The 27,612-nt window shown below is 47.3% G+C and overlaps 1 protein-coding gene across 3 annotated transcripts in view; it reads right to left on the bottom strand.

Annotated features, from left to right (window-relative positions):
- The window catches only part of GRK5 (G protein-coupled receptor kinase 5), a 234,187-nt gene that overhangs the window by 183,601 nt on the left and 22,974 nt on the right, over nucleotides 1-27,612 (bottom strand). Inside the window, exon 1 of one of the 3 annotated variants that reach the window (XM_055424545.2) lies at nucleotides 958-1,245. The exons of 1 other annotated variant lie outside the window; for it this stretch is intronic. In XM_055424545.2, coding sequence (XP_055280520.2) covers nucleotides 958-1,195 — 238 coding nt within the window. In that variant the 5' untranslated portion in view covers nucleotides 1,196-1,245. Of the gene's footprint in view, nucleotides 1-957; nucleotides 1,246-27,612 lie in introns of those variants that run through there. One more of the 3 variants, XM_055424546.2, reaches the window with a different exon arrangement.

Below are 27,612 nucleotides of genomic sequence, written 5' to 3'. Positions count from 1 at the left end.
GGGATGACGAAGATGATGACGGCCAAGATGACAAGGACACCAGTTTGTGAGCTTCTCATGTGCCACGTGTCATGGATTTAACTCTCAGAAACTCTATCATTATCCCGATTTTACAGATGAGAAAACAGAGGCTCAGGGAAATTAAATGAATTAAGTCGCATCCTAACTGGTAAAAGAGCTAGGATTCAAGCCCTGGCCACTTGATTTATTCCAACCTCAAAATCATGCCCCCTCTATGCAACACAGGTTCCCAAGGAGGTCTGGCTCATTGATGGGGCTGCACACATTGAGGGAGGTCCTCAGACATCAGGACCAACTACTGACACCCACACGTGGGAGTCTGCCCAGAGGCAGAGGGAAATGAAGCTGGGACTTCATCTACGGTGAAACCACTTCTCTGCACAGAAAAACAGTCCATCCAAAAACCAGAAATACACTGCATTGGATTTTTGTTGTTGTGATTTTTAAGTCTTCTTTTACTTTTTGGCTGTGGTGGGTCTTTGTTGCTCCATGTGGGCTTTCCCTAGTTGTGGCGAGTGGGGTCTACTCTCCGTTGCATGGGCTTCAGTAGTTGCAACACGGGGCTCAGTAGCTGGAGGCTCTAGAGTGTGGGCTCAGTAGTTGCGGCGCACAGGCTTAGTTGCTCCGAGGCATGTGGGATCTTCCCCGACCAGGAATCAAACCTGTGTTGCTTGTGTTGTAAGGCAGACTCTTAACCACCGGACCACCAGGGAAGCCCCCTGAATTTTGTTTTTTCTTAAATTATTTCCTTCTACCTAATGAACACAAAGGTTGTTTGAAAGCTGACTATGCTAATTCAGTTTTCCCATCAGCTGCTTCAGAAGCAGGTGAGAGACACATGACATACACAAAGAATTTCTCCACCTGGGAGCACACAGGGCTGTGGGTGAGGCCAGGGCACAGAACAGGAAGGGGGTTGGTACTCGTCGTCCATACCTTGTCCTTGGCCAGCTGGTGACACACCCTGCGTGTGGACAGTGTCCCTTGGGCAGGAACACTCATCTGGGATGGGCACAAGTAAGGTGTCTGTGGAAATTGCACTGGCTTGTACTCCCATCCTCGGGGACTCCATTTCCTGTGAGGCAGCACCTAGGGTTTTGGACGAGGCTGCACAGACGATGTGGAGGATGCATACTCTGACCCCCAAGCAGCCTCCCCAGTCCCACATCACCATTCATGTGGCTGAGCTGGGACAGCGCTCCATCAAACCCACAGCTTTGAAAACACTCCCAGAAACCGCTGATCAGACCCCCTCATTTCATGGAAGACAAAACGCAGGGCCACAGCAGTCACTGGACCTACTTGCTGCAGAATGCAAGACTGGTCAAGGGCTCTTCTCCCTGTACTGCCACAAGCGCCTTCTGAGAGGGATAGGATGAGGTCAGCTTGGCTCTGACAACAGCTGAATGGCCATGAGCAGCATCTCCTGGGCAGTGAAAGAAAGTGAAAGTCGCTCAGTCATGTCCGACTCTTTGCGGCCCCATGGACCATGCAGTCCATGGAATTCTCCAGGCCAGAATACTGGAGTGGGTAGCCATCCCCTTCTCCAAGGGATCTCCAACCCAGGGACCAAACCCAGGCCTCCCACATTGCAGGCGGATTCTTTACCAGCTGAGCCACAAGGGAAGGGGGAGGACCTAAGCCTTCCTCCCTTACCTACCACTCCACTCCTCCACTCTTGCCCAATCTTGATCTATCAGTTATAAGTGCCAAACATGTGCCTGCTTGGACAAGATTGGACGCCTGACCTTGGGCTCCGTGTAGAATCCACCTTCCCTGCTTCCTATCCTGGCCACAAGGATTGGATAGCATGTTCTCACGGCTTGACTCTACAGTCTTACCAATTAAACTTCCTCACCTTTAAAAACACACAAGTCATGAAAGGGAAGGAAAAGCTCATTGGATGGTGGCAGAGCATCTGGGAAGGGCTCTCCTTGGGAAAAACAACCAGCATTGTTTCTAAAAGTAGGTTAAGAATTCAGACCATTAGGGCCCACGGCAACCTCAGATTAACCTCCCAAAGACAATGGACATAACTGTTCCACTTTGGGACATCCTCCGAGGAGAAGCCAGGGGTGTCCTCTGTCTCCAGGTGGCCCCAGGCTCAACTAAGGACACAAATTTTCAGCATGAGGTCCCACTCTCAGGACTTCATTTAAATCTGATCACCTCCCAAAGGCTTACCTCCTAAATCTTATCACAATGGAAGTTAGAACTTCAACGTGTGAATTCTGGAGGATACAAATATTTAGTCCACAACCCTAACTTTGAAATTAAACTTGCTGTTCCACTCATCTACCCAGGAGCCTCAGCAAAGGCCTGCTCTATCCTGAGCCTCAGTTTCCTAATCTGTAAAACAAGGCTGGTGATGTCTGGCTCACAGAGGAGTTAAGAAGGGATTAAGGAGGGATTTCCCTGGTGGTCCAGTGGCTAAAAGTCCACACTCCCAATGCAGGGGGCCTGGGTTCAGTCCCTGGTCAGGGAACTAGATCTCCCATACGCCGCAACTAAGAGTTTGAGTGCCACAAATAAGACCCGGTGCAGACAAATAGAAAAATATTTTTAAAAAAAGAAAATTAAGGAAACTAAGGAACAGATTGCAGCCATGAAATTAAAAGACGCTTACTCCTTGGAAGGAAAGTTATGACCAACCTTGATAGTATATTAAAAAGCAGAGACATTACTTTGCCAACAAAGGTCCGTCTAGTCAAGGCTATGGTTTTTCCCGTGGTCATGTATGGATGTGAGAGTTGGACTGTGAAGAAAGTTGAGCACCAAAGAATTGATGCTTTTGAACTGTGGTGCTGGAGAAGACTCTTGAGAGTCCCTTGGACTGCAAGGGGATCCAACCAGTCCATTCTAAAGGAGATCAATCCTGGGTGTTCATTGGAAGGACTGATGCTAAAGCTGAAACTCCAATACTTAGGCCACCTCATGCGACGAGTTGACTCACTGGAAAAGACCCTGATGCTGGGAGGGATTGGGGGCGGGAGGAGAAGGGGACAACAGAGAATGAGATGACTGGATGGCATCACCGACTCTGTGGACATGAGTTTGAGTGTACTCCGGGAGTTGGTGATGGACAGGGAGGCCTGGCGTGCTGTGATTCATGGGGTCGCGGAGAGTCGGACACGACTGAGCGACTGAACTGAACTGAACTGAAGGAACAGAAAGCAGTGAAGACAGAGCCCAACACATGAGCAAGACAGTGTGACTGTGTGTGTTAATCGTTGTGTCCAACTGTTTACAACCCCATGGACTGTGCCCACCAGGCTCCTCTGTCCATGGGATTCTCCAGAATACTGGAGAATACTGGAGTGGGTTGCTAGGCCTTTCTCCAGGGGATCTTCTCAACCCAGGGACTGAACCTGGGTATCCCACATTGCAGGCAGATTTTTTACCGTATGAGCCTCCAGGAGAGGAATACAAAAATTATGGGCGGGAGGGGAATACTTTGAGACCAGACACATATGCTTGATTCTCAGAGCCTGGGCTCCTGGCAGGGAGGGTAAAATAAGTAAAGCTGCTGGGTGTCCAAAGAGGCTGCCGCGAGTCCCCTCTCCCCAGTTCAGCATGGAGAGGCACAAAAGGATGGAAGGAGTCTTGAAGTCTGCCCCCAAGTAGACACGGCACACCCGAGGATAGGTCTGCCCCTTCCTAAGATGCTATACAAATTACTGGTTTTGGTCAGTAATAGCAACAATTGGGAGAAGGAAATGGCAACCCACTCCAGTATTCTTGCCTGGAGAATCCTGTGGACAGAGGAGCCTGGAGGGCTGCTGTCGATAGGGTCGCACAGAGTCAGACACAGCTGAAGCGACTTAGCATGCATGCATGCTTTGGAAAAGGATATGGCAACCCACTCCAGTATTCTTGCCTGGAGAATCCCAGGGACAGAGGTGGGCTCCCTTCTATGGGGTCACACAGAGTTGGATACAACTGAATCAACTTAGCAGTAGCAGCAGCAGCAACAATTAAGTGCTTGGTAGCGGCTAGGCCTTGGGCTAAACCCACGCTATGCATTATCTCAATCAATGGAGCCTCAATCTTCTTTCCATTTTGCAGATGAGGAAACTGAGTATGGGGTAGTTGGGGAATTATTAAGATCAGAAAGTCCCTAAATGGTGGGTAAAAATTCAAACTCAGGTCATTTGACTCCAAAGAGGACCCCAGTCTACACTCTTGACCTCCACTCAATCAGATGTTGATTGGGTGGCTGAACATGCTGTGAAAAAGACTCTGGCAACAGCCCCTCAGCCAGTGACTGATGGGAGATGGTTTAGAGAACCCAGCTACCTGGCCCCTCGGGTGGAAGAGACCTCAGGTGTGTGCTCTGTACTGCTTCTCAGAGTTCCCCGGGGGTTAGGGTGTGGGCTGCCCCAAATGGTAAAAGGTTTGATGGAACACAATTTTTTGGCTTCCTTTGTTTTTCTCACTCTTCCACTGCCCCGCTGGTGTTTCCTGGGACCATCCCCCCCCCCCAAATAAACCACATACACTCCAATCACTGCCTCAGAGGCTAGTTCTGGAACAATCTGAACTAAAATAGGTAAGGTAAACAAAGTAGCTTCATGCACTTTGCAATGAAAAAAAGCCAAGCCCATCACGGCTCTGAGCAGTTTGGAGACTAGACTATAGCCTCATCACTTGTGAGAATGCAAAATGCTACAGCTCTTTGGGACACATCTTGGAAGTTTCTTATAAAGTTAAACATACACTTACCATATGACCCAGCAATCCCACTCCTAGATGTTTACCCAAGGGAAATGAAAACTTATGTTCACACAAAAAGCTGTTCATGAATGTTTATAGTGGCTTTATTCATAGTTGCCAAAAATTGGAAACAATCCAAATGGCTTTCAACTGGGGAACAAATAAACAAACAATGGATACTACTCAAAAATAAAAGCGAGCTTATACACATGGCAACACGGTGAATCCAAATGCACTATGCGAAGTGAAAGAAGACAGACTCTGAAGGCTACGACTTGTGTGACTCCATTTACATAACATGCTTATATTGACACGACATAGGGATAGAAAATAAAGCCAGGGTTGCCAGAAGCTGGGGGTGGGAGAAAAGGTAATTATAACGGAATATGGGGGATCTTCGGGCTTCCCTGGTGGCTCAGAGGTTAAAGCGTCTGCCTCCAATGCGGGAGACCCGGGTTCGATCCCTGGGTCGGGAAGATCCCCTGGAGAAGGAAACGGTAACCCACTCCAGTATTCTTGCCTGGAGAATCCCATGGACGGAGAAGCCTGGTAGGCTACAGTCCACGGGGTCGCAAAGAGTCGGACACGACTGAGCGACGGGACGGGACGGATGGGGGATCTTCAGGGCTGATGAAAATGTTCTTGATTGTGGCAGTAGTTATATGACTGTATATATTTGTTAAAATGTACAGATCCATGCACTCTAAAAAAGTGAATTTTATAACTTAATGGAATAAATAGGGAAAACAAAAGATAATAAAGGCAACAGTCTAAGCAAGAGCCCCAAACATGCTCCCAGACCAGTTGTCCAAGATGCTGTTAGACTACCTCAACAGTGACCCAGGTGAGACATAAATAAAGATTTGCACCCAAATTGATCAGACAGCCCAGCCCATCCACAGCACCCCTTCATCCGTAGGCTAAGCCCCCACTTGGCCCCAACATTCTCAAGATGTGACATACTCCCACCTGTAACAGTGCCCCAAGGGGAGTCATAGCAGACTTAGGGAGCTGGGGGAAAGGACATTTTCCTTCCCACCTCAGAATCACTGCTTTAGCTTCTCCTTAGGCAGTATAGCCAGTCTACCAGGGAGAGAATGTTGACCTAAGATTCCATCAGACAAATTAGAAACAACTTCCAAACACTCACCAGAGAACTCAATGAGGCTAATGGGGGGGCTGTGATTACAGTTCAAATGAAAGGGGAGTCTGGACTTCCCTGGTGGTCCAGTGGTTAACACTCCCCGCTGCCAATGTAAGGGGCACAGGTTTGATCCCTGCTTGGGAAACTATGATCCCACATGCCAAATAGTGTGGCCAAAGAGTATAATTAATTAATTATCAATTAATTTTTTAAAGGAATTTAATTAAAGAAAGTCGAGCACTGAAGAATTGATGCTTTTGAACTGTGGTGTTAGAGAAGACTCTTGAGAGTCCCTGGGACTGCAAGGAGATCCAACCAGTCCATCCTAAAGGAGATCAGTCCTGGGTGTTCATTGGAAGGACTGATGCTGAAGCTGAAACTCCAATACTTTGGCCACCTGATGCCAAGAACTGACTCAGTGGAAAAGACCCTGATGCTGGGAAAGACTGAAGGCAGGAGAAGGGGACCACGGAGGATGAGATGGTTGGATGGCATTACCGACTTGACAGACCTGAGTTTGAGCAAGCTCTGGGAACTGGTGATGGACAGGTGAGCCTGGCGTGCTGCAATCCATGGGGTTGCAAAGAGTCAGACATGACTGAGAGACTGAATTAAAAAAATGAAAGTGGCATCAACAGATACCTAAACAAAACATAATACATCCACTCAATGGAATGTTACTCGGTCACCAAAAGGAACGCAGTACTGACACCTGCCATCACACAGATGAACCTTGAAAACGTTATACTAAGTGAAAGAAGTCCAGTGCAAAAGGCCGCAGAGTGTATGACTGGTTTATGTGAACTGTCCCGCAAGAGAGGACAGACTAGAGGCGGCCTGGAGCGGCAGCTGGGGCAAACGGTGCGTGGCTGCTCACGGCGGGCAGGGCCCCTTTGGAAGTGTTTTGGACACTTTCCTGGACAGTGTTTTGGAATGAGTGTTGATTCCACATAATGAATACATTAAAATTCCCCGAAATGCACGCTTTAAATGGTGAATTTTATGATATGTGAATTATATCTCAACTTTTTGAAAAAAGGAAAGAAAAGAAAGGGGCTCAAAGGCCAAACACTCATTACCAGAGACCCAGCCACTACCCCAGAGTCCAAGGAAAGTGGCTCAAAAGCCTAGGGAATGGGTCAGGGTGGGAGTGGGGAGGAGCAGGGGGGTGCCTGGCCTGGGGCCATTTCCCCAGACCCACAGGCCTCGACCCAGTCATTCCAACCTTAGACAAGTTCCCTAAATTCTCTGAACCTAAAAGCCTTTCTGCAAAGCGCAGAGAGGGCCCAGAGGAGGGAGGGAGGGGGCTGGGGGTAACCAGGGACCCCTGGAGCTGGGGCTCTGCCTCCGCTCATATCCTACATGCAAGCTTCCTGCTCACAGCTGTTTTCCCCATTAGACCGTGAGCCCCCTGACGGGCTCTGCTGTGCTCACCACTATGTCCTCAGTCCCTGGAGCCTTATGTGTCACAGAGGGACTGAACGAATAAGACCACAGAGGAAATTAAAATCCGATCCAAAACATCACAATATACTGTCCAAAGACTCCAGTTGCACAGAATAGACAAAATCTTTTTCTGGGCTCGGAGGGACAGGATTCAAGTTCTAGTTGTGCAACCCTGGGTGGGTCATGGGTCTTCTCTGACCTTCAGTTTCCTCTTCCTTTGAAAATGGGCTGTGTGGCCAAGATGACCTTTCAGCACTTCCCCCAAACTCAAGCACTGTATGTTTCTGAAAGCATTCTGTATTTTCTGAAAGCTCAGAATTAAGACAGTGCCATTGCAGAGGAACAGCCACCAACCAGAAGACCCCCGCCCCTGCGCACCTCCCCACTTCCACCCCATTTGCCTCATCCTTTCCGGTTAAGGTTTAGTTTAGTCTAAAGGCAAGAGTCAGAAGAGATGCATCAGCCGCATTGACTAAGGCATAATACTTTCCATCAGGTGTCACAGCGTTCTGTATTTTCTCCTTTTCCTGGGGGGACTCGGAAAAACTATCCACAGGAGCATCTGAAAATAAATGTGCTCTGTGAAAAATCATTCACACACACGCATCCCCCTGGGGCAAAGAATAGCCAAGAGCTCAAACACAAAAACCCTCCAGGCCCCCCTCCCCCAGGCCAAGCTCCAGAAGCTGCATCCGGAAGATGTTGCATTTTTCTGGAATTGTGTCATTATTCACAGAGAAGTTCACTCTCAGGCCTCGCATCCACCCTAACGCTGGGCTGGGCGGCCCAGAGCCACAGTGAAGAAAGAGCTGGCCACTCGCACCATTTTTATGGTGAGCTATGACCTCCAAACCAGCAAGGTGTGTGCTGAGGACAGAGTGGGGGTGCTGGTCCAGCCGTGGAGAGGTCGAGCATCACACATCAGGAACCAGGCACACGCAGAGCTTGGACTCAGTCAACAGGGCACGTAAAACAGAGCAGCTGCACCATGGACTCTAAGCTTCCAGTTAAAGGGGGAACACGAGGCAGGGGGGCAGGCTTGTCCTTCTCCTCCACAGGCTTCCCACAGCCAGCAGGGCCCAGGGGGCTGTGGAGACCACCACACGGGAGAAGCTGACATCAGCGACCTGCCATGATATGTTTTCTGATGCAACCCAGAAGCCGGGATAGTCCATGGCTGCCCTAATCCCCGATGCTTGTCTTTGGAATTTGAAAATTCCGCCAAGGGCCAATAGGATCTATACTACCGCTGAGCTCAGAGGGGTATGGGGTGGTGCATCGTCCCTGGACTCACTGCTGAGCCGTCTCCAAGTGGAGGAAGCCATAGCAAGGGGCTTCCCTGGTGAGAATTCAGTAGTTGAGAATCTCCCTGCCAATGCAGGGGACATGGATTTGATCCCTGGTCTGGGAAGATCCCACATGCCTCAGAGCAACTAAGCTGGTGTGCAAAAATTACTGAGACCTCATGCCCTAGAGCCCATGCTCCGCAATAAGAGAATCTATCACCATGAGAAGCCTGCACACGGCAATGAAGAGTAGCCCCCGCTTGCCGCAACTAGGCAAGGTTAGTACAGCAGGTTAGGACAGCCAGCCGGAATGATAAGACTGTCAAGGAAAGCCAGGCCAGCTCGCCTACCAGGTGTAGAACAGGTCACTCTACACTGACCATGACCCTTGCCCTCCAGCGTCCATCACTTTCTCTAAAAACTCCTGGCCTTTGGGACACTTGATTTACTGGCTCCAGGGAAAGAGGTTAAAAAAATCTGGGCAAGTTCCAAAGTTCAAAACTTCAACCATGGCCTCATCTCCCGGTTTCTTTAAGGAAAAGAAATGCTATTTATTGCGGTCTCCTCCAAGACCCAATACACATGAGGCAAAAATCAATGCATGACCCCTAAGCCCCTTGCTGAATCCCACTAGTCAGGAACTCACAACTAAAAGCAAATTCAGGAAGGTCACAATTCCACCTGTTAACAGTCCCACCTTTGCCTGTAATCAGGAGAAAAAGAGAAGTAGAGAATGTTCTACAGGAATATGGAAAGGTGGCTTGATGGGAAATGTGAGGACAGAAGGAGGATGCTATTTGCCTAAGGCCATGCTGCTACCAGGGGTAGAGTGGACACCAACTCAGGCTTCATGATGCCTGGACCAGTGCTCTTCTCCCAGCGCCCCACTGTAGCCATTGCAACCAGGTGTCAGTCTTCTGGGGGCCAGCAGAGCCTCCGTCCCAGAGACAGGCATTCATGGACCCTCCCACCCTTCGGCCCTGAGAAAGGGCTGTGCTCCTACTTGCTGGGATCCAGCTGAGCCTCTCCTGGGAGCCTCATCATCTCTGCCCTCAGATTCCAAAAGGGGAAAGAGCAAGGCAGCTCTCTAGTCTAATACAGGCCTGGGCTGCCAGCAATCACAGCATGGTGGTCAGCTGCTCCCACCATCAGGACCAGAGGCTGGGGCCACCAGTCTCCACCCTACACCGACCGCATAGTTTCCCTTTCACGCACCTGTCTCCAAGATGGTCTAGCTACTCACACACCTGCCCATCAGCACATCTTGCAGGACCAGCATCCACAAGGACCTGCCGGGGGGATTGCTGGCTTATTCCAGGTCCCTGGGCCTGGGCTGAGGTTGGCACACCGTCCAGAGGTAGCGACATCTCAAGGCAGTTAGGGTAGGATGAAGAAAAGAAAACAAGACCCCCATTCATGGGAGAGCTGCAAGGGGTAGATGCACGAGGCAAAGGAGCAGAATGCAAGTTCAAGACCCCCAAGATCAAGGCCAACAGCTCTCAGAGGTGTCTGAGTCAGTTTTCGTTGTCATAACTACAGGAATGCTAGCATCTAGGGATGCTGTTAAACACTCTCCAGGGCACAGGATAACCTCCACAACCCCAGATATCTGGCCCCAAATATCAATAGTGGTGAGATTGACAAACCCTGCTTTAGGCACATATATCCTCTGGAAGAAGTGGGTTTGAGGGTTGGTTAGTTATTTTTTTTAATATTTATACATTTGGCTGGCCTGGGTCTTAGCTGTGGCACACAAGATCTTTGATCTTCACTGTGGCAGTTGCAGCACGTGGGATCTTTAGTTGTAGCATACAAACTCTTAGTTGTAGCAAGTGGGATTTAGTTCCCTGACCGGGCATCGAACCCGGGCCCCCTACATTGGGAGCTTGGAGTCTTAGCCACTGGACCACTAGGGAGGTCCCTGGAAGATGGGCTTTTTCCTTCTACTTTCTTTCCCCCAGGCCCCTTTCAACACTGCTGTACAAGATAGCAAGAAAAGAAGACGAGAACCTGACAGTTACAACGTCACATAAACGCTCACAGCCTGTCAGAATGGAAGTCTGGGCTTTTCATCCATTACAGTGACTATCAGTCACCGGGCTGCAGGAAGGCAGGCCAGCCTCGGGGGAAAATGATTCAGAGTAGAGACAGCTTTAACAGGAAGTTGTCAATATGTTCTCAAAAAGTTTGAGCATCACAGAGAGGCCGTGGTGATGCCATCAACATCCAACTTGTGCTGCCTTTTTGCTTTGGTTAAATAAGCAGCCCTCTTCCAGAGCCTTTTGGGTGTGGCCTGCTTTTGGTTTAACGTGGTTTTAATCAGGGGATCGTGGCTCTTGGTTCTTTCAGGAAATTCTGTCAAATATTTCACATCCCTCATAGAGAACAACTGTCTGTGCAGGTTAAGATCCCAAGTTTTAAATTGTGGGGTGAGTGGCATTTTGTTGTTTTTTAATGTCAGCATGAGGGAAAAAAAGAAGTGGAGAAGGAAAGAATGCGAATGCTCGTCATTGGAAGCACACACCAAACCAGAAACATTCTTCCCTTCATGCACAAGGTCAAGAATATCTGGGTAAATTTGCTTCATGTTCTGCAGACGCGCTAACGGAACATGAGAAATGCTACTGCAAAGGCCCGTGACAGGAGCCCCAGGAGAGGCCCAAAAATAGCCATTTCACCCAAAGGAGGGTTATCTGTTAGAACGACATCATTCCCAGCATGACTGAGCAGCACAGACTGTGACACTGGGGCATGAAAAATATAGTAACGGACACTCTGACAAATTCGCTTTACTTAGAATGAGAGAGAAACTTGGCCGTGACTAAGCCATTCCTTTTGAAGTTCACTTCCAATTTTCCTCGTACCCAGCTATCAAGATGTTGATCTGGGAAAGCGAGGGGAGAGGATGGAGTGTCTGACACCTCCTTATCCCTTCCTGGAAGTAAAGGAGTGGCATCAAAATTTTTGTGGACAGTTAAGATTTTTTTTTAAGATGCTTACTTAAATTTGTGCATGCTAAGTCACTTCAATCATGTCCAACTCTTTGTGACCCTGTGGACTGTAGCCTGCCAGGCTCCTCTGTCCGTGGGATTCTCCAGGCAAGAATATTGGAGTGGATTGCCATGCCCTCCTCTGGGAGAGCTTCCTGATCCAAGAATCGAACCCGCATCTCTTATGTCTCCTGCATTGGCAGGCAGGTTCTTTACCACTAATGCCACCTTTTATCTATTTTTTTTTTTGGCCACACCGTGGGACATGTAGGCTCTTAGTTTCCCAACCAGGTATAGAAGCTATGTCCCCTGCAATGAAAGCATGGATTCTTAACCACTGGGTCAATGGGGAAGTCCCTTGAACAAGTTTTTAATCCCTCTGAGCCCCTCAGTTTTCATCTGTAAAATAGAGGTGGCTCTGAAAGGTCAGGAAGCAACAGTTAAAACTGGACATGTAACAACAGACTGGTTCCAAATAGGAAAAGGAATATGTCAAGGCTGTATATTGTCACCCTGCTTATTTAACTTATATGCAGAGTACATCATGAGAAATGTTGGGCTGGAGGAAGCACAAGCTGGAATCAAGACTGCCGGGAGAAATATCAACAACCTCAGATATGCAGATGACACCATCCTTATGGCAGAAAATGAAGAACTAAAGAACCTCTCGATGAAAGTGAAAGAGGAGAGTGAAAAAGTTGGCTTAAAGCTCAACATTCAGAAAACTAAGATCATGGCATCTGGTCCCATCACTTTATGGCAAATAGATGGGGAAATAGTGAAAACAGTGGCTGACTTTATTTTTCTGGGCTCCAAAATCACTGCAGATGATGATTGCAGCCATGAAATTAAAAGACGCTTGCTCCTTGGATGTAAAGTTATGACCAACCTAGACAGTATATTAAAAAGCAGAGACATTACTTGCTAACAAAGGTCCATCTAGTCAAGGCTATGGTTTTTCCAGTAGTCATGTATGGATGTGAGAGTTGGACTATAAAGAAAGCTGAGCGCCGAAGAATTGATGATTTTGAACTGTGGTGCTGGAGAAGACTCGTGAGAATCCCTGGGACTATAAGGAGATCCAACCAGTCCATCCTAAAGGAGATCAGTCCTGGGTGTTCATTGGAGGGACTGATATTGAAGCTGAAACTCCAATACTTTGGCCACCTGATGTGGAGAGCTGACTCATTTGAAAAGACCCTGATGCTGGGAAAGATTGAGGGCAGGAGGAGAAGGGGACGACAGAGAATGAGATGGCTGGACGGCATCACCGACTCAATGGACATGAGTTTGAGTGAACTCCGGGAGTTGGTGATGGACAGGGAGGCCTGGCGTGCTGCGGTTCATGGGGTCGCAAAGAGTCGGACACGACTGAGCGACTGAACTGAACTGAAAACTAAAAATGAGAATGTCTGGACCCAGGGCTCAGTACAGAGGAGGCCCTCCCTCAACAACTGTGAGCATCTGCTGATTGGAGGAGACAGTTTTCCAGGGAAGGTCGACCCAGAGGTCTGGGCACAGCACTCAGAGGGGAAATTCTGCTTCTCAAGACCCTGTTTGCAGCCCTAAAGAACCTAACACTTCCCAAACTCAGTTTTTTTAGATCTACTCTGTTAGTCCCTATCCAGCATGGTGACAAATGTGGGACAGCAGGGATTCCAGGGAGCAAAAATTGGGGAAGTTGTTCTGGGAAGCAATTTGGTAGCACTTATCAACATCCCTCCACCATCAAGTCCACTTCCGGGTGTCTGGAATGTCCACGTCGGCATCTGCAGGGTCCCTGCCCACGTGCAGGGAGTTATGATAAAGTTAGTAACAATGATGCTATAATAGTAGCCAACGTTTGTGGAGCATTTAAAAAGTTCTACACATCCTACATGTAATTTATCCACATACATTTGACACGTTATAATCTGGTATATTCTACATGTAATATATTATTTAATATAGTTAAATAATTTCACCCTACAAAGTAGGTCTTGTTTTTCTGTTTGTTTTTTTAACTATAGTTGAATGATAAAAGAAGGTTTTATCATTATCTTCATTTTACCGAAAAGAAAGTGGAGACATGGAGAGGTCAGTAACTTGCCCTAGGTCAGGGGCCAGCAAATGTTTTCAGTAAGAGGCCAGATGGTAAATATTTTAGGTGGCCCAGATGGCTGCTGTCACAAACTATTCAACTCGGCTGTTAGAGCATGAAAGCGGTCCCAGACAGCAGGTAAGCAAACGAGCATGGCTGTATTCCAACAAAACTTCACTGATGGACACTGAATTTTGAATCTCATATAATTTTCACATATCAGGAACTATTTCTCTTTGGTCTTTTTCGCCAACTATTTAAAGATAAGAAAATCATTCTTGCCTCACAGGCCAAACAAAACCATGAAGAGGGTGGATTTGGTTGGAGGGCTGCAGTTTGCCAACCCCCTCCTGGGTCGTACAGCCTCCTTTCCCCCACATCTCACTGAAGTACCGTCTCAAAGGCAGGCAGCAGAGGTCGAGAAGGCAATCATGTCCGCACACTTTCGTTACATCATTTAACACCAAAAAGAAGGACAGCGAAATGGGTCAATAAGTCACATGCCTATTAGGAGACACGCTGCAGCATGAAGGGAACACACACACAGACTGACCAGCAGCAGCTCTGGGTATGCTACGTGAAAAAAGCAAGCTATACATCGACACATACACCATGACCCTGTACGTGGATTAAAAATAAAAGTAATTGTGTACGTTGCGGTTTAGTCGCTAAGTCGTGTCCAACTCTTGCGACCCCAGGAACTGTAGCCCACAAGGCTCCTCTGTCCATGAAATTTCCCAGGCAAGAATACTGGAGTGGGTTGCCATTTCCTTCTCCAGGGGATCTTCCTGACCCAGGAATTGAACCTGGGTCTCCTGCACTGCACACAGTTTCTTTAACAACTGAGCCACCAGGGAAGCCAATTGTGTACATTGCGTGTACCTGAATACACACTTGTTTGTGGACATCTAAATGGTGAACATAAACAGGTCTAGAAAGAACAGGGACCTTTGACGGCCAGGGAGGGTAGTGGTTTAGCAGCAGTGAGGGGACTTTTGAGCCCTCCTGTGTGTCTGCTGCTCTATAATTGGAACCTTTTACATCCCAAGTGTATTCATTTGTTGTATAATAAAAGGAAAAAAAGTTGAGGTCCTTGTTACAAGGTACTATTACCAGCATACTTTGAGCTCTCTGAGCAGTTTCCATGTACTTGGATCTAAACAAAATCTGGTTATAATTAATTACCGAAGACCAAAGACATTCTTTCCAGAAGGGAAAACAAACAAGCCAACAAAGGGGGCATAAACTATACAGTAAGTAAACACAGCTATGTCTCTATCAATAGTGACTTTTTTAATTGCACATATGTACAACCTAACCTCCTCGAGACACCATTAACCTTCAAACCAAGGATGTCAGTTGTAAACAAAGCTGTCGAGGTTTTCATCTGGTGTGTGATAGTCCAGGCCTAGCTTCCTTGCCTGCGTAAACTTTAATTTATGAAGTTATTTTGGTTTGCTCCATTGGCATGAGCACAGCTAAAGGGGGAGTCATCGACTGGGGAAATGAGATTTCCCTCAGTGCCAATTTTTAAATCTAGCCTCCAGGTCATCTTATTTTTTGGATGCTTCCCACAGTCACATTTTTTGTTTGTTTTACATGAAAGAGCACATTCCCTTTCCCCAAGCCAGGTTTACCATTTTCCATTGCTCTTATTAAATACATCTTATCCAAATGGAATGTTCTCAGAGTTTCTGCCTTTCACAGGCCTGGGTAGGGGGCCCAGGACAGACACACAGACCCCGCACTCCAGGCTGCCTCCACGTGCCATGTAATTGCATCTGCAGAATGGAAGAAGGTTCAAGATCCCACTGTGACCCCAGGATCCCATTCTCTTCTCATCACGAACAGGTCCCGTGGGACCCTCAGCCTGTCCCTCTGAGCCCATTAAAACAGCAGCTGCTGAAGCAGAGCCTGATGGTGCTAAAATGCAAGCCTGGGAGGAGCCTGGTCCTTCTTAGGTGACATTCCCTTCAGGGCTGCGAGGGCCTTCCGTTGACCAAACAATGAATGTTTTTAATCCTGAGCAATACCTGACTTGAGGGATACAGGAGGGGCTTTAAACCTCAAATCGACAGGACATGCCAGTCCCAAATCCACAACACACCTGTATGAATTGCTAAAACTGGCAAGACAAAGCTATCCTAGCCAGGATTTGAACGCGGCCAGCCGTCTCACAGGCTATCTCTTCGCTGTAGCCGTGAATGATTTCCTCAATCGACTGATCTGTGACGGAACATTACTTGCCCCTTTGAACACGGCAATTCTAATTCCTTGCTTTTGTGATGGGATCAAGTTTACATTTTCCAAATACTCTCCTGCCATACTAGGGGCAGAAAATAAACTGTTACATAATCGACTTTAGATATATAGCTTTACAAAGTGACATCTACCCTCTTAACACACATTTAAGTGCATAATAAATGGCATTGCTGTTGTTGCTGTTCAGTCGCTCAGTCATGTCTGACTCTTTGTGACCCCATGGACTGCAGCACACCAGGCCTCCCTGTCCATCAGCAACTCCCGGAGCTTACTCAAACTCATGTTCATTGAGTTGGTGATGCCATCCAACCATCTCATCCTCTGTCACCCTCTTCTCCTCCTGCCTTCAATCCTTCCCAGCATCAGGGTCTTTTCCAAGCATAATACAATACTGTTTACTGTAGGCACTGTGTGTACAATCAGTTCAGTTCAGTTCAGTCACTCAGTCGTGTCCGACTCTTTGCAACCCCATGAATCACAGCACGCCAGGCCTCCCTGTCCATCACCAACTCCCAGAGTTCACTCAAACTCACATCCATCGAGTCGGTGATGCCATCCAGCCATCTCATCCTCTGTCGTCCCCTTCTCCTCCTGCCTTCAATCCTTCCCAGCATCAGGGTCTTTTCCAAGCATAATACAATACTGTTGACTGTAGGCACTGTGTGTACAATCAGTTCAGTTCAGTTCAGTCACTCAGTCGTGTCCGACTCTTTGCAACCCCATGAATCACAGCACGCCAGGCCTCCCTGTCCATCACCAACTCCCAGAGTTCACTCAAACTCACATCCATCGAGTCGGTGATGCCATCCAGCCATCTCATCCTCTGTCGTCCCCTTCTCCTCCTGCCCCCAATCCCTCCCAGCATCAGACTCTTTTCCAGTGAGTCAACTCATCGCATGAGGTGGCCAAAGTATTGGAGTTTCAGCTTTAGCATCAGTCCTTCCAATGAACACCCAGGATCGATCTCCTCTAGAATGGACTGGTTGGATCTCCTTGCAGTCCAAGGGACTCTCAAGAGTCTTCTCCAGCACCACAGTTCAGAAGCAATAGACCGCTATAATTATTCTTCTTGCATAACTGAAAATCCTATACTTGTTAAAAAGCAGCTCAGCATTGCCCTCCTCCCTCCAGCCCCTTGTGACCATTCTACTTTCTATCACCTTGACTATCTCAGATTCCTCATCTAAGTGGAATCATACAGCATTTGTCCTTCTGTGAAGGGCTTATTTTACTTACATAACGTTCTCCATATTCATCCATGTTGTCCCAGGTGGCAGGATTTCCTTCTTTTTTAAGACTGAATGATATTCTGGTGTGTGTATCACATTTTCTAAATCTATTCATCTTGTCAAAGACATTTAGGTTGTTTCTCTCTCTTGGCTATTGTGAATAATCCTGCAATGAACATGGATGTGCAAACATCTATTTGAGATCCTGATTTCAATTCTTTCTGATAATTACCCAGAAGCAGAACTACTGGATCATATGGTAATTCTATTTTTAATTTTTTGAGGACCCTCCATGCCGTTTTTCACAGCAGCTGCACCAGTTTACATTCCCATCAATGGTGCATAAGTGTTCCAATTTCTCCGCATACTTGCCAATACTTGCTATTTTTTGCTTTTTCGATAATGGCCATCCTAATGGGTATGAAGTACTGTCTCACTCTGGTTTTGATTTGCATTCCTCTGATTAGTGATGTTAAGCATCATTTCATGTACCTATCAGCCATTTATGTGTATGTCTTCTTTGGAGAACTGTCTATTCAAGTCCTTTGCCTTATTTTTGTTTTTTTTAATTTGACTACTCCAGGTGTCACTTGCAGCACATGGGATCTTTTTCAGTTGTGGCATGTGGGATCCAGTTCCCTAAACAGGAATCGAACCCAGGCTCCCTGCAGTGCACTGAGTCTTAGCCACTGGACCACCAGGGAAGCCCCAGCTTTTTTTTTTTAATTGGGTTATTTGGCTTTTTGCTATTGAGTTGTAACAGTTCCTTATTTTGGGGGGATATTTATCCCTTACTAGACATGTAGTTTGCAAATATACAGTTTACTTTATTTTTTTATGGCAATAGATTTTATTCTAGAATGCATTATGAAAGGTTTAGGAGTAAATACAAGGTTCCAGAGGCCAAAGGGCCAGGGAGTCACCAGACAACACAGCCCACTGTGGACCTTTGACCAATCGAGTCTGACTCTCCACTTCTCCCCCTGGCCTTGTGTACAGTTTACTTTAGAGCAGAGTCTTATGAAGGACAGGGAAGCCTGGCATGCTGCCATCCATGGGGTCACAAAGAAGCAGAACGACCGAACGACTGAACAACAAGTATCTTATGGCCGATTCGGATAGAAGATTTTCAGACTATCTATACCAGGGGCTGGCAAGATAATGTCTGTGGGCCAAAGCTGGCCCAACACTTGTTAAAAATTAAGTTTTATTGACACACTGCCACATCCATGTGTTTAGGTATAGGCTATAGCTGCTTTCAAGCTACCACGGTCAAGTTCAACAGTTTCACAGAGACCACATAGCCCACAGTAGAAATACTTACTATCTGTCCTTTTCAGAGGAGGTTTGCTAAACCCTAATATACAGGATCAAGGCTTACAAACATATGTGTATTCTGGCCTCTATCACAACGTGACAAGAAGGACAATTCTGAGTCAGAAAACTCTGTTTAAACACTGTGATTTCTGTGACTGGAAACAACTTTAAAATCCAAGCTCCTATCACCAAGGAATACAAGTTACTGATGAGTCTGTGGTGCTACCAGGAGGTGCCTAGTCTTACACGGTTGGGGTGGACAGTCTCCGTTTTCACCCTGTGGCTCTTCTTCCTCCCCTTTTCAACCCTTCTCTAACTCGACCCCTACCCTCCACTCCAGCCATTGGGCAGTCAACCAATACCGTGCTACCCAAAAGTGTATTTTCTAGGACTTTCCAACTGGTTCTCAGAAAAGATGCTCTCTTTGCACTGGGACTGCTAAGAGGGCTGATATGGGACCCCCTGAGCAGTCAAGTTAAGTGGAGGAGAAACGAGAAGAGCTAAAAGGGACAGAAAGAACCCCAGGGACACCGTTTGAATGCTGGATCCGGAAACCCCCAGCAATATTCTAGATCCCCAGACACAAGGCCATAAATTCTCATTTTTGTTTAAGCTAGATTGGTATTTCTGTCACTAGCTAACCAAGGATTTCTGAGTATTGTAGTTGTAATCTTGTTTTAATATTTATTTTTATTTATTTGACTGTGCCAGATCTTAGTTGCGGCATGTGGGATCTTTGATCTTTGTTGCATCTAGTTTAATCTTCGCAGGATCTAGTTTCCTGACCAGAGATCGAACCCAGGCCCCCTGCACTGGGAGCATGGAGCCTTAGCCACTGGAACACCAAGGAAGTCCCCTGATCTTTTCACGTTCTACTCCTTGCAGTTATGAATTCATATATCATTTTCAATGTTTCTACCTTATCTTAATAATTTTCACCTTTACTGGGTATATAACCCATTACAAGGAACAAACCTGACCTGACTACCCAGCCTACTGATACAACGCAGACCCCACTGGGTGCCATAACCCTGACTTGGAAAATCCTGCTCTCAGCACACCCACCCAGCAGGGCACCATGATGTCGGGGGGAACCCTTGTCACACAGGAGACCACCTCCAGCCAGCCAAGTGCCCATTTAACCAACAAGCCCAGGCACTGCCAGCCCGGCACCAATGCTGGTGAGATAGTCTTCCCAGTGTCACTGAGCTACAGTTTGTGGATGTTCAGCTGTGAAAGTCCTACAGCAAACCTTCCCCCGCTGAGACCATCTCCCTCACAGCCAAGACTCCACGCTGTTGCAGTCCCCACGTAGCAGTAAAACTTTCCCATTTAGCGCTCAGTCTTTGGTCTCTTGAGCTTCCCTGGTGGCTCAATGGTAAAGAATCCACCTGCCAATGCAGGAGACCTGGGTTCGATCCCTGGGTCAGGAAGATCCCTTGGAGAAGGGAATTGCTACCCACTACAGTATTTTTGTCTGGGAAATCCCACAGACAAAGGAGGCTGGTGGGCTACAGACCATGGGGTTGCAAAGGAGTTAGGTGTGACTTAGCAACTAACCAACAACTTTGATCTCTTAGTCTTTATTCTTTTTTTTTTACAGAGTGTAAGTTACTTGTGTTATTTGCAAGCTTTCCCCTCAAGAAGGCAAGTTCCAGGTCAAGGCAGAGACCACGTCTGCCTGGCCACCCCAATCGCCCCTGTGCTTGGGACCAGAGTGGGTGCTTAGTGCCTGTTTGTTGAGTGGGTAAATTAAAGGAATGAAAGAATACACCCTAAGTGTCAGCCATGACACCATTTTTCACAATCATACTGGGTTGGCCTGAAAGGTCGTTCAGGTTTTTCTGTTAACATCTTATGAAAAAGCCGAAGGAAGTTTTTGGGCAACGTGGTATATAACACTGCCTCTTTCTACAGCTATGCCAGCTTTGTTTTGGCAAAAGACATTCCCAGAGAAGTTTGTGGTCAGCAGTGTGGGACAGGATTTGAAGAAAGACCTGTGTTAGGAAAAGCTACATTTTGGCGAAGCCTCATCGTAACTGTCAGCTGCTGACAGGGCTGGGAAGAGCGTGCACTGGAGGCCACCTGTCACGTGTCCCTGACATGAAGTTGCTCGAAGGTTACGACTCCCCCTTGCCCCAGGAAACAGCCCTCCTCGTGACAACACCCGGACTGCAGGCCAACCCCTCGCATCAGCACAGCTCATCCAGGTCTGTCCTCCACCATCTGTTCTCACAGAAGCCCTGGAATAAGTGGTGGTACCATCCCCAGTTCACAGATGAGAAAACCAAGGCTGAAAGAGAAGGATTTGTTAAAAGTCACCCTGCCTAGGAAATGTTACGTTAATTAAAGAAAGAGGTAGTTAGGCTGAGGCGGCCTATATCAGCAAACCAAAATTGAAGACCGTAAGTGCCTCGAGATTATGAAATTAAAAGGCTAAGGACAACCAGTCTAGGCTTCAGTCAATCAAATCATTTCCTTTCTTCGCTTCTGTACTTTCTCCATATAGGTCTTTCCCCTACTCCTATAGGCGGAACACTCCTAACCACCTCTGGTTTGGCACTGCCTGATGGGAAGTGATCTTTGCTCCAGTAAACTCTTATTAAAAGTCTTAATATCCCCCAGTTCATCTTTTAACAGAAGTGACCAGAGCCCAGATTTTCCGACCCCTAATCCCCACTCCTGCAATCAACTGTGGTCGAGGACAGACCAGTGTCCCCAGGAAAGGACTGAAGGTCTGGCGTGAGCCTGCTCCCTCTGACCTCAGGGTCCTTTGCCTGGGCATCTGCATCCTGTGTGTTCTAGCTGGGCAGTCATGTACTTCTCTGCATCCTCTTTCCTTTCAGAACCCTGCTTCTGAGGGCCTGCCCACAAGGACAGAAGGCTACCTCAAGCCCTCTTTCAGCCCCCACAACCCCTGTATGGTTTGAGCCTCTTACTAAGAAGCTCCAGCTTCTTTTACTTCATTCTAGTCTCTTTTTGATGTGCTTTCTCAATAACAAAACTTACATTCTGTCTTTTCAGCAAGTAATTGGGCTCTGAAGGATGTACATGTCACTTAGCTTACAAAAAGAAATATATATATAAAAATGTATATATTTATATATATTTAATCATGTTTTTCAAATGCCTTGGTTTCAGCACCACCTCCCCAAACAAGTTTTCTGCTGAGTATCTTCTGCTTTTTCACAGTAGACTATGTAGCTTTTCGTCCAAACAGGGACCCTTTTAAGAATGAACGGTGCTGTGCTTAGTCGCTCAGTCGTGTCCAACTCTTTGCAACCCCATGGACTATAGCCTTCCAGTTTCCTCTGTCCACGGGTTTCTCCAGATCAGAATACTGGAGTGGGTTGCCATGCCCTCCTCTAGATCCTCCCAAGCCAGGGATCGAACCCAGGTCTCCTGCATTGCAGGCGGATTCATTACCAGCTGAGCCCCCAGGGAAGCCCAAGAATACTGGAGTGGGTAGTCTATCCCTTCTCCAGGGGATCTTCCCAACCCAGAAATCGAACCGGGGTCTTCCTGCATCGCAGGCTGAGCTGATAAGGAAGCAGGGACACTGAATCCTGACACTGGCCATATGATCACCCTTCTTTGTGGGGGTCACCACTTCTCAACAGGGCCCAGGAGGATGTATCAAGTCACTTCCAGATACCAAATGCATTCGGTTATTTAATGTCAGGCCCTGAAAGAGACAGCAGCCATGCAATCCACTTTTAAATAAAGAAGAAGATTCTATTTGCTCTGCTCTCTGACACTGGAGCTTGAGTATCTAATAGAAGGGAGCAGTTCTCCAGTTTGCTGTCCAAGCAGCCAAAGTATCCAGCTTTAAGGATACTGTGTTCTCTAGCAGGGATTCTAATGTGCTAAGACTAAACCTTTCAGGAGGAGAAGGGTGGGGTAGAGTCTGGTCCCTGAACAAAGAGGGCTGGAGACATGGCTGGGACCATCTTAGCCGCCAAGGCATGGCCACACCCATCAGTACAGATGGAGTAGAATCTCTGCCCTTTATTTTAAAACCTCAGAGGAAATCGTGCCACCTCCCCGGGCTGAGCCAGTCCAAAGTTTAACTGAGTTCTTCAGGGCTAGGCACCCCTCCTTCCGGTCCACCCTCCACCCAGGAAACGAGTAACATCTGATCCTCCCGCCTGTCATCTGGGCAGCCTCCACCCACTATAAGGGGCATCCTCTCCTCCACAGCCCAGAAAGCCCTCTCTGGGCCCAGAAAACACTCAGGACACGAAACAGAAACACATACACAGAGATCCCCTTCCTCTCCAGCTCAGCGGGCTCCCCTCCTGGCCTTTTAATCCCCAGGCCCACTGGAAATGGAAAGACAGGAAATGCAAGATGCAGTGCCTGAGCCATTTTCATCTTAACTCCTGCCCTCCCCCGCCCCGGCCTCTCTTCCCTTGACAGACAGACAACCCATTAAGAGCTCGCTCATAATAGTCTTTCCTGTAAGAACTTGTAAACAGCATCCTTGGAGCTTCGACTTGGTTATTTCCCAGCTCACTTACTTCCATTTCCTTTGCCGTGGAATGTTCTCATGGGGAGTGGGGGAGGCTGATGGGAGGGCCTCTCCCCCTCCACCTGCGCTGCCTGGCTGCCTCCTTCCTTCAGTACCATAGAAGTTTAAGTCTCTTCCCCTTGAACACCACTTCTACCACTTAGATTGGTGTGTTCCTTTTTGTTTCTTCGAAGGAAGCCCTTCAGTTCAGTAAGCTGAGACTCCTGCCATAGCCTTCATTCCAACACATTCCTACCACTAAGGAAACATACAGGGTTCTCACCAGTTCTCAGCATTAAATGAACAAAATCTGTGCCTGCAGAAATAATGTTTTAAGTAAACACTGTACATTGGAAGGACTGATGCTAAAGCTGAAACTCCAATACTTTGGCCACCTCATGCAACGAGTTGACTCACTGGAAAAGACTCTGATGCTGGGAAGGATTGGGGGCGGGAGGAGAAGGGGATGACAGAAGATGAGATGGCTGGATGGCATCACCGACTCGATGGACATGAGTTTGAGTGAACTCCGGGAGTTGGTGATGGACAGGGAGGCCAGGCGTGCTGTGATTCATGGGGTCGCAAAGAGTCGGACAAGACTGAGCGACTGAACTGAACTGAACTGTACCTGCAAAACTGCTTTTTTTTTTCTTTCTACAGGAGCACTTGTTTTTACATAACTTAAAGTTTGCAAGGTAAATACTCTATAGTAAAGGACAGAGGCCCCAAACCCAGGGCTTGGTCAGGCGACCTAACTGAGTGAAGGAGACTTGGTATGGGGCAATAGGGAATAGTGGGGTCTGTGGTAAAATGTGGAGCCTGGAACCTGGCCCCAAAATATGCAACTGTAGACAGATGTTGCTCTGTAAAAATCCTTACTTCATATTGCCAGAACTTCCAATGTTCTAAGAGAAGTCTTAAGTCAGGAATGCTGCATGAAATTTTCTGACTTTTAAAATAGTGTATGCGGCACTTCCCTGGGGACTCAGTAGCTAAGACTCTGAGCTCCCAATGCAAGGGGCCTGTGTTTGATCCCTGGTCAGGGAACTAGATCTCACAAGCAGCAACTAAGAGTTCGCATGGCTCAACTAAAGATTCTGCGTGCCACCACTAAGAGACCCGGCACAGCCAAATAAAGAAATAAAATAAATATATTTTTTAAAATAGTGTGTGGGCTGAATAGTCTGCAACCCCTGGACTAAATGATAAATAGCCCCTGCTACAGCCTGCGCCCCAGCACCACTGGGCACTGCCACCATCTGCAGCAAAGAACGTAAGACGGACAGCAGTACCCACGGAGAGATGGCAAGGGGCACGGGGCACCCAGACAGGGGGAGAGCAGGGGCAAAGGAGGACCCCAAACCCCCACTCCTCAAAGCCCAGCTTCCCTGGAGGCTCTGGCCTCCTGGGACACTTTCTGGGAACGATCTTATATTTTAGGAAGGAAACAGTCAGGAGCTAGGGTTCACTCTAGGGTCATTCACTTTTAATCACATTCACTTTACAGAAATTCACTTGACAGCCAGTTTCGCTGAAACAGATCTATAAGAGATATGATGGGCAGCAGCCTTTTCCCAGTAAAAATATACAAGGTACGCTGAACATAAAGCCCTGAACTAGTCTGCAGGCCCCTGTGAAGGAGCAGAAACCAGTAACTCAAATAAACAGTCCTACAAAACAAAGGCCTATACCTTCCTTCCCAAACTCAAAGCAGTGGGATGGGCCCAAGACCCCACAGAGAAGAAAAGCGCATTCTAGAATCATCTCCACTTGCCTGGTTTAAACCACTGAGAACACACACGATACTGACGAGCTACTTATTTCAGCTGCAATTGCCTCATCTGTGAAACACAGGTAACAACAGCACAGTCACAAGAGAATCCCTGGAAGCACAGAAACCGCCCGTCAGCCTTTGGCCAAGGGCCAGCTTCAGGAGTGTCCTGGGTGCTCCTGGGTTCATAATTCATCCCCGAAGTATCTATTGAGCACCTTCTGTATACAGATGCACAACAAAGAGCAATACATAGGCACAGGCCTTGGCCTCCCCAAATCCACTTTTATTTCTAACAGTAAATCCTAAATATAATACATTTTCAAAAAGAAAAAAAAAAGCTTCAGAAATTACTCAAGCAGATGTCCTTGCACCTTCTTATTAAAATGATTCATGCTTTTTGTTATGGAAGCAATTCACGAGTTTGGGGGAGTTTAAGCAGCCTGGGTGTGCCTTATAAATGGATGCTCAATGAAAAAAAGAAAAAACTGTCACATACTCCCACTCCACAGCATTTGTAACACGTCCAGTCAGCCCACAAACAGTAGTACATTGGGTTTTTCCTTCACCGAGGATCTAATTTACATAGACTTAATGGTGTGATTTTGTTTTTAAACCTTACTCTTTTGCTTTAACATTTTCCAATTAGTTACACATTAGTGAATCTCAGGATATGGTTTCCCAATCATAATAGACAAACCAAGTCACTATTATTCTCTGTCCACAATGTTCGTTCTCCTGATTTATTTCTTTAATATATAAATCTACACACGAAGAACATCACAGTCGATGAAAGCCAGATTTAGAAAACAGTTCTCACCCAACCTGGGTTTCTAGATCAAATTCAACACACAGTAGCATTTCAAATCCATCCGGAAAAAAAAAAAACCCAAAACTTCAAAATATATGTCTGCCTCCCACCGACTGTGGGACTTGACTAGGATTCCGAAATCCTCTGTGCCTCAGTTTCCTCATTTATAAAATGGGGAGATCAACTCTGAATATTCATTGGAAGGACCAATGCTAAAGCTGAAGGTCCAATACTTTGGCCACCTGATGCAAAGAGCTAACTTATTGGAAAAGATCCTGATGCTGGGAAAGACTGAAGGCAGGAGAAGGGGATGACAGAGGATGAGATGGTTGGATGGCATCACCGACTCAATGGACATGAGTTTGAGCAAACCCCGGGAGATGGTGATGGACAGGGAAGCCTGGCGTGCTGCAGTCCATGGCTTCTCAAAAAGTCAGACACAACTGAGCAACTAAACAACAACCAGCTCCCTACCTCATGGGTTTGTGGTAGGGACTCAAGGAAATAAAACATACTTTTATCAATTTTTTTTTCAACACCAACATGAGATAGTAGAACACAGGGATAGAAAGGGAACAGACCCTGGGGCCTGGGTTCAAATCCCAGCTTTTCCATTAATAACTGTGACCCTGGACAAGTTAAGGAAATTCTCTGAGCCTCAGCTGTGGAACTGCAATTAAAAACAGTATCGACCTCAAAAGGCAGTTGTGAGGAGGGCCCTGGCAGACATAACACTGTATTAAGTTTATAGCTATTTTAATGATGATAAAACAAAGGCTTATCAGAGGTGTTACCCTCTCCGGAGCAAGTGGCTATATAATGAGTTTATGGACATATCCAGGCTCCCACAAGGAAACAGATTTTGGGATCAAACCAACATCAGCGTAGACAAATTCACTTCTGGGCTCACACACGGCTATTGTTCCTGAACACCTTGGGTTTACATTTCCATGGTGACCAGCATGTTTGTTTACTTGTTTCCTGATTTTTTTTTTCCTACAACTGAAGTTCCACAAGGGCGGCCAGGTTGGAGACTGTATTGTTTGTAGCAAATATCAAATGCACCTGCTCCTGTGCTCAGGCAAAGCTTGTGACAAACGTTTAGCCAGCTTTCCTGGACTCAGAGGATCCTCCTGATCAATGCCCTCTGGGCCTGCCTTCTAGGGCTACATATCCCCTAAAGACATGGTTTCTAACCCTGAGGGAGTCAGGACCCTTTGACTGTTAGTGTCAAGTCACGGGTCTCCCCAGCAGGAAGCCCACGGGGATACAACTGGCTCCCAGGATGGCTGGAGACCAACATCATATAAATGACATAAGGAATTAATCTCTCTCTCTCTCCCCCTCCCTCTGTCTCTCTTTCCCGCCCTCTTTCTCTCCAACTCTCTCTGTCTCTCCCTCTCTCTCTCACGCTGCCTTTATTCTCAAGCAGGATGCGGCAATAGCCACCAGCAGCTTCAAGCTTCCCTTCCGCTGGCTTAGCAGCCCCAGCTACAGAAGAGCAGCCCTTTCTGGACCATGAATCACATCCTCATCTCTGGTCCCTGAGGGTAAAGAGAGAAGCAGTGCTCTGATTGGCCAGGGTTGGGTCACATGCTCACCGACAGAGCCAATGAGAAGTCACTACCACCCAACATCATGAATGAGGAAGGAGTGGTCCCCCAAGAAAAATGGATGTGCTGTTACCAGAAGAGGGAATGGGTGCTGGGCAGGGAAAAACAACACAGATATCTGCTCCCGTTTCTTCAAAGCTGCGGCTTGCTGCCACCTCACCCAAACTCCCCTCTGGCCTGGGGGGGCCCCTACAACCTTCTAGGCTGACCATTCCTCCACTCAGTGAGGCCCAAACCATACCTGCATCTTTTCCTAGAACCAGCAACATTTTCCCAGCTGCTCTGCAATGCTGTCTGGGTTCAAACTCAGTAGCATTGTTCACACACATCCATATCCCATTAGGGGCCGAGTTCTATAGATTCAGTCTCCAAGGCCATGCCTACCCACTCCATCCCTTCTTTTGAGAAGATCTTGGTCA

Source organism: Moschus berezovskii, chromosome 12 (genome assembly GCF_049115385.1).
Source record: "Moschus berezovskii isolate FMDL1 chromosome 12, NW_MosBer_1.0, whole genome shotgun sequence".
Lineage (NCBI taxonomy): Eukaryota > Metazoa > Chordata > Mammalia > Artiodactyla > Moschidae > Moschus > Moschus berezovskii.
The sequence above is the reverse complement of the archived record's forward strand: the minus strand, read 5'-3'. Positions and strand labels throughout refer to the sequence as shown.